This window comes from Morus notabilis, unplaced genomic scaffold, assembly GCF_000414095.1.
Source record: "Morus notabilis unplaced genomic scaffold, ASM41409v2 Scaffold135, whole genome shotgun sequence".
NCBI classification, from domain to species: Eukaryota; Viridiplantae; Streptophyta; class Magnoliopsida; order Rosales; family Moraceae; genus Morus; species Morus notabilis.
Window position 1 is genome coordinate 680,215 of NW_010367319.1, and position 7,454 is coordinate 687,668.

The following is a 7,454-nucleotide window of genomic DNA, read 5'->3' on the forward strand; positions in this document are numbered from 1 at the left end:
AAAAAAGGGCCAAGAAATTAATGTTGCAACAACTGTGAGGTGTATAACATATAAAAGTCTGCGAAGAGAAATTAGAGAATCTCCAATACAGTGTTTTATATTTTGGAATGGTGTAATATTATATTTCAAGATGTATTTTACTAATATATTTTTTCTTTTTTATCTTATTAAAATAATTCTTTTAGTAGAAGAGATAAAAAGGTTATTTCTAATATTTCTCAAGTAAATTTAACAAAATTTAATAGAGCTGTAGAGGAGGTGTTGACGTGATTAGATATGTTTCTATAATTTTAGTAAAATAAAGGAGTTAGTATTAATTACTCTATATAAAAAGTACTAATGACTCTTCATCTTTACTTTTAATGTAGCTATTGTGTTTTCTTTCTTTTTTTATTTTGCTTCCTTTTACATTTTCTTTTTATTTTTTTGGCTTATTATCTTATAAGTTTTTTTTCTTTATTTTTCTGATAATATTATATTTTAAGATGTATTTAAATAAATTTTTTTTTTCATGTTTTTATAAATAAATTCATCACTATCTAATGAATAATAAACTATTTAAGACTTTAATATCCATTATCCACACTAAAAAGAAAAAAAAAATCCACAATAAGACACCATTAAGCACTAATAAATCTCAACAAAACATTGATTAAGCCATTCCCTCCAAATTTCCATAATATATAAACACTAAACATCCAAATTCCACCCCCAAACCCTCCATTTCCCGCAGCAATGGTGAAATTCCACGACCACATGATCTCAGACCTCCTCGACGATCCTCCCATCAGCAAAAATGGCGGCAGCGGCGGTTGCGGAATCGGAAGCGGCCTCGTGATCCTCTCCTCCGGCCTATCTCTCTCCAAACTCATCTCTTCTCTCCTCCTCCTCCACTCCCCTTCGGCCGGCACTCTCCTCCTCCTCTCCCCCTCCTCCCCTTCCCTCAAATCCCAAATCCTCCACCACTACGCCGCCGTCTCCGACCGCCGCATCTCCGAAATCTCTGCCGACATCCCCGCCCACCACCGCCTCTCCCTATACTCCTCTGGCGACGCCTTCTTCATCACTACCCGAATCCTCATTGTCGACCTCCTCAACTCCAGGCTCCCGGCCTCCTCCGTCGCTGGCCTCCTCATCCTCGCCGCCCACTCCCTCTCCGAGACCTCCACCGAGGCCTTCATCGTCCGAATTCTCCGCTCCCTCAACCGGAACGTCTACATCCGTGCCTTCTCCGATAAGCCGCACGCGATGGTCTCCGGCTTTGCGAAGGCCGAGCGGACGATGAAGTGCTTGGGGATCAGGAGGCTGCACCTCTGGCCGAGGTTTCATGTCTACGTTTCGGAGGAGTTGGAGAGAGACGCGCCGGAGGTGGTGGATGTTAGGGTTCAGATGAGCAAACACATGGCGGGCATTCAGACGGCGATAATCGAGGTCATGGATGCGTGCTTGAAGGAGATGAGGAAGACGAATAAGGTCGATATTGAGGATCTGACGGTGGAGAATGGTTTGTTCAAGTCGTTTGATGAGATTGTGAGGAGGCAATTGGATCCCATTTGGCATACTTTGGGGAGGAAGACCAAGCAGCTTGTGTCTGACTTGAAGAGTCTGAGAAAGCTCTTGGATTACCTTGTGAGGTATGTAACTTTTTGCCGTTTGATTATAAACTGAAAGGAACATTCTTTTCTTTAAAGACTAGTCCTTTGATTTTTTTTTGTAACAAGTATATACTTTTAAGTGTTAGGGAAAATCTAGGCTAAACTTAAATTAATCACGAGAACGAAAATATAAGCAGAAATCAACACCAAGAATTTATACAGGTTTACCACTTTGACTACGTCATATTTCTGCTTCCGCAAATTTCACTTTATTATTGAAGAAAATCCGTACAAGATAATCACTCGATCACTCACATGTGTTTTTCACACACTCAACAGTGTTTCTCTGCGCCTCTCATTTTGATTTCCCAAGAGAAAATTGACTAATGATAGGCGTTTATATAGTACAAGAAAAGCTTGAAAAAACCCTTGTCCGCCCATTCCATGGAGCTGCGGCGCCACTTCAAACGATCTTGTGTGTGCTGTGTACCTGCTGGCACTGCGGCGCCAGGCGAAACTCTTGTGCAGCATTTCTTCTGGGGCTGCGGCGCTGCGCCGTTTTCTTCTTCTTCTTCCTTGCTTTTCTTCCACGTGAGATTAGGCTCCACAATCTCAACATTAAGAGCCATTTGTGCCAATCTAATGAATGTTGGTGTGGAATTCAATGAAAATTTAGGGAAATTCGCAAAGTAAAAGAGGTAAAATTTGTGTTGAATGGCAGAATAGTAGTAGTTTATATTCATTGGAAGTATATTAATAGTTTATATTCATTGGAATTCAAGAGTAAAATTTCCATATTTCTTAATTTAGGACTAAAGTGCCAGACCAGTGAAAGTTTAAGGGGCAAAATGCTAATAGCTAATGAGTCTAGTTTATTTACAGTATGCAATCTGAGTTTATAACAAACCTGGAAATTGATTTGGCATGTTATTGGGAGTAGGTATGATGGAGTAACTTATTTGAAGTATTTGGATACACTGAGAGTTTCTGAGAGTCATCGGTCTGTCTGGATATTTGCTGAGTCAAGCTACAAGATATTTGAGTATGCGAAGAAAAGGGTTTATCGTTTTGTGAAGTCGGATGGTACGAAATTAGGTGATCCAAATAAGAGTTCAACTAGCAGAAAGAGAAAACTGAAGGGGGCTGCTGATGATAGTGAAGGTAATGGTAAGGGGTGACTATAAGCTTCTTTTGCATTTTGGATTGAGCCATCAAGCATATTTATTGCAGGCCTTCAGTGGGTTTCTTTTCTTTCTTTTTTCTTTTTTTTTTTTTTCTTTTTTCTTTTTTTTTTTTTTCTTTTTTCTTTTTTTTTTTTTTCTTTTTTCTTTTTTTTTTTTTTCTTTTTTCTTTTTTTTTTTTTCCTTTGTTTTTCAATGGATTTTCTAAATGTCTAAATGTCTCTTTATCTTTCACGTGCATACAAAGAAGTTGGTGGCTCCTCGTCAACAAATACAAATGTCACAATATCTCTGGATGAAGTTTTAGAGGAACCACCAAAATGGAAGGTCTTACGTGTGAGTAAGTGAGTTCCTGTTTCTACGTGGTCTATTAGGATTACCCTCCAGGGATCATGATTAAGACCATAGAGCTTTTATTTATTTCCCCTAAAACAACTATGAGCATAGAGCTTTGTGATTTGTTATATGTTAGTACATATTTATGTGATAAAGCAAGTTTTGTCTCAGCCAGTTATGCGTTGGTGATATGAATTAATGAAGTCGATGATAATTGGACGTTGTATGAAAAATAAAATAAATGAAGTTGATGATTATTGGATAGATTTATCTAAAGCAACGTGTTTTAATTTGTTAAGGAGGTCCTTGAAGAGATAGAAGAGGAAAGACAAAAGCAGGGTTTATCAGAGGATGATTGTGGCATTGTTCTAGTGGCATGCAAAGATGAACGCTCATGCATGCAGCTTGAAGAATGCATCACAGCTGGTCCTAAAAAGGTTTTATTTTCTTCAATTTCTACAAGTTTCGGATTCATTTTGCTTCATATTAGTAAGCACTGTAAAATTCTCCCATGCATGGTGGTCTGAGACAATGCCGCTGGTCTAAGGGATGTTTACATTGCTTTTGACTGAATATCAATATATAATAGTAGAAGTGTGATTTCAGAATGTTAATTTTTTAGCACTTTGATTTCTGCACCTTTTATGTCTGTTTTGATTAGGTGATAGTTATACGAAGATCTCTATTAAAAGCTATTGAAGCCATGATCAGACATAATTTCTTTCAGGACTATTTGTAGAATTGATTTGGTTTTTTCTTTTCAAGGTCATGCGGGATGAATGGGAGAATTACTTGCTGAACAAAGTACAGCTGCGTGATTTACAAACACGTTTCAAAAAGAAACCAAAGGAACCTAAAGGTTTTGGGATTCTTGATGGAGTTATTCCTGTAGCACCTGCAACAAAGGCAGAACCCAGCAGCATAAACAAGCAAGAGAACGATGCACTTGTGGCTGCAGCGTCAGAAATTAGAAACCGAATAAAAAATGATGATATTGCTGTAGTTGACCCTCAGCCTCAAGTTGGCAGTGAAGGAGGTGGAAGAGGAAAGCAAAAGGTGGGGAACAAAAAGCAAAGCGCAGCTAATTCTAAGAGTCATGGGAACAAGGGTAACAAGAGTAAAAAGAAGGCAGCATTAAATGAATCTAGTTTAGAAAATGAAGGCCAAACAGGTGAAGCTGATCCAGTAGCTGCAGACGGCTTTTCAGAAGCGATAGGTGATGATGCATCTACAGAAAAAGGGGTTCTGCGAAGACATAATCAAGTTGCTGAAGCTACGGGATCTGGAGCTGGAAGTGCTAATAAGCCAATACCTCCGGTGCACTTTTATGCTCTAGAAAGTGGTCAACCCATACTTGACATTTTGAAGCCGTCTGTGATTATTGTTTACCATCCGGATATGACATTTGTCAGGGAAATTGAAGTCCACCAAGCTGAGAATCCATCAAAGAAGTTGAAGGTTTATTTTCTTTTCTATGAAGATTCTACAGAGGTGCAAAAGTTTGAGGCTAGCATACGCCGGGAGAATGGAGCATTTGAATCATTGATTAGGCAGAAATCAATGATGATGATCCCAGTAGATCAGGTTTGTGTGTGTTTGTGTTTGTTTTTTTTTTAATTATTATTTTTTATCGAATATAAACATGCCACTGGAGTTTCATTCCATGAAACTTTGGATGCCCTGTTATATGGAAGGTAGCTTTGTTCTTTCCTTTATACCCTTTCAGCTATTACTACGCTCCTTTTTTTTTCCTTCTTTTTTCCCCCCTTCCTAAACCGATGTCTCTGCGAATAGTTTCCTTGCATTTTGGCCTTCTGTGGCCAAAAGATAAGCAGTTATCTTTCTTATTGATTGTTGTCACATGGGTTTTGGGTCAGGATGTCAACTGCCTGGGATTGAATTCTTCTTTTGAGGGTCAAGGTGCATCATCTCAAAACGCTGTAACCAGAAAGGCAGGGGGAAGAAGGGAAGCTGAGAAAGAAATGCAGGTACGTGATTGAATTCTATTCTGCAAAATCATTCTGCATTGTCAGAGATAGATGGTTAAGACCTTGTTCCTTTTCAGGTTATAGTAGACATGCGAGAATTCATGAGTAGCCTTCCAAATGTTCTTCACCAGAAGGGAATGCGAATAATACCGGTGACCTTAGAAGTTGGAGATTATATCCTTTCACCATTAATTTGCGTGGAGAGGAAGAGTATCCAGGATCTTTTCATGAGCTTCACATCAGGCCGTCTTTACCACCAGGTTGAAACGATGGTTCGGTATTATGGAATACCTGTCCTCCTAATTGAGTTTTCACAGGACAAAAGCTTTTCATTTCAGGTAATATAGATGAAAAATGTGAGGTGGTGGTATTGATAGATTAAAACTCAGTTGTTTTGATGCATTGGATCTATCTTTGCAGTCTGCAAGTGATATTGGTGATGATGTGACACCAAACAATATTATATCGAAGCTATCATTGCTAGCTCTACACTTCCCTCGTTTGCGCATTATCTGGTCCCGCAGTTTGCATGCCACTGCTGAGATATTTGCTGCACTTAAAACGAATCAGGATGAACCTGATGAGGAGAAAGCAATGAGAGTTGGTGTGCCCTCTGAAGAGGGCATCATAGACAATGATGTGAGGTAATTGACATGTTTTTGGTGTTATGTTCTTATTCTACAATCTTGTCCTTGTGCTCTTTAGAGCCTGTCCATATTTATTTTCGCCCTGTTGTTCTTTTATACGGTTAGCTGAATGTTAGGTCCATACGAAATTAGGAACTAACAATTATCTAGAGTAGAGGTGTATGTTATGTCGAGTAAAGACCCTTCATCAGTGAGTTACACTGAATGGACAACGCCTGATCACTTATCATTACCCATATTTCTTGCCTCTTTATTACCTTAGCCTTGGCCCGAAACCATTCTAGGTTCTCATTGCTTTGTCAAGAAATGAACCGCTGTTCTATACATTTGAGATGCCAAACTTGATGCTTTATCACTGTAAATTACAGAGCTGAAAATTACAATACATCTGCAGTAGAGTTTTTGAGACGGCTTCCGGGCGTGACCGATTCAAACTACAGGAGCATCATGGATGGTTGTAAGAGCTTGGCGGAACTTGCACTTCTTCCCGTGGAGAGGCTTGCTGAACTCATGGGTGGTCAGAAAGCTGCTCGTACGCTCAGAGAGTTCCTTGATGCAAAATATCCGACATTGTTGTGAGTTTTTTTCTGTAGAGATTTCACTTTGCCAATCTGAATCAACGTTGGCTTGAGCCTGAGTAGGGATTGGTATTTGTACGAGTGTTTTATTAAATTTAGGGTAAAGTAGGTATTTATGGCCGCCTTATGCCTTTCTAAGTTGTATCAATAAATTCATTGTTTAAATCAATTTAATGGACTATTTCCATGGTCAATTCATTGTTTGTTTAAATGAACATCTGGGGTTTAGAGTTGGCCTTGTTAAAAGTGCCGGCAAATATTAGCCTTCTTTCCCTTCCCAAGTTCCAAAGTAAGGGTGAGGCTCTCGGAAACTACTGCTCAAGGATAATTCTAAAGTTTTCTACCGAACAGTACTAAAAATTGACCATGGGACACATCCTAAAAACTGATATGCATATAGATGCATACATATACATATATATTTGTTTTATGTATATAAACGTGAGGAATTAAGGATGTTCTTTTCCTTCGAAGGTAATTAAGATTGAGTGTGTTGGAAACAATCGCTCAAGAATAATTCTTATGTTTTCTACCGAACAGTACTTAAAAGGGACTATATGGGACGCACACTAAAAACTCATAATAACATAATTTTTTGAGAAAAAAAGATAAATACTCAAGTTCACAGGTTATGATTTTTACTCCTTACTCTTTATTAATAATTTTTTTGATGGTATTTGTTGTAAGGAAAAATCTATCTTACCACGTCAGACAATAAATAGGCTCCACATGACCATTGCCATGCCTTGTCAGACAGCAGACAGGCGTTGACGGTCGAAGGATCAGCTTTCCACCTGATTAAAACTCAAATGTTTCAAAGATGAGTGCTTGTGGTAATGAAAAAAGGGTCGACCACTCCAGGGCCTTGAAGATAATCCTTGAAGAAACATTGAATAACAGCAAGCTTGTAATGAGCAACATCCACGATGGCGGTCGATCGATCAAATAGTTAAGTCGGAGATGGTTTCGAAACTCCGTAGACCGTCGATGGTATGCAAGGATCGACGAGGACGAGAGCTCTATCTTAACTTGTCATTCGGGCCAAGTGAAAGCGGAGAGGGTAGCGAGTTCAGTCATCTGACCCAGATCCTAAGAATACCCCTGAGGCGACATGAGAGAAATCCCTAGG

General features: G+C 39.0%; 1 protein-coding gene across 2 annotated transcripts; it reads left to right on the top strand.

Moving 5' to 3' along the window:
* Positions 1 to 688: 688 nt before the first annotated feature.
* On the top strand, positions 689 to 6,542 carry LOC21406159 (DNA repair endonuclease UVH1). 2 transcript variants are annotated; one of them, XM_024174891.1, is made up of 9 exons: positions 689 to 1,634; positions 2,536 to 2,756; positions 3,024 to 3,112; positions 3,412 to 3,549; positions 3,878 to 4,696; positions 4,990 to 5,100; positions 5,178 to 5,438; positions 5,521 to 5,744; positions 6,116 to 6,542. In XM_024174891.1, exons 1-9 carry the CDS (start codon positions 736 to 738, stop codon positions 6,324 to 6,326), a joined length of 2,973 nt encoding a protein of 990 aa, XP_024030659.1. In that variant the 5' UTR covers positions 689 to 735; the 3' UTR covers positions 6,327 to 6,542. The 2 variants fall into 2 exon arrangements, with proteins under 2 accessions (XP_024030659.1, XP_024030660.1); XM_024174892.1 differs by having other exon boundaries at positions 6,142 to 6,294.
* The last annotated feature ends 912 nt before the right edge of the window (positions 6,543 to 7,454 follow it).

Excerpts from the sequence above, each read along its gene's own strand:
- LOC21406159 (XM_024174891.1), top strand. The coding sequence starts at position 736 with ATGGTGAAATTCCACGACCACATGATCTCAGACCTCCTCGACGATCCT. Across the intron at positions 5,439-5,520 it reads ACAAAAGCTTTTCATTTCAG|TCTGCAAGTGATATTGGTGA; the intron begins GTAATATAGATG and ends CTATCTTTGCAG. Across the intron at positions 5,745-6,115 it reads ATCATAGACAATGATGTGAG|AGCTGAAAATTACAATACAT; the intron begins GTAATTGACATG and ends TGTAAATTACAG.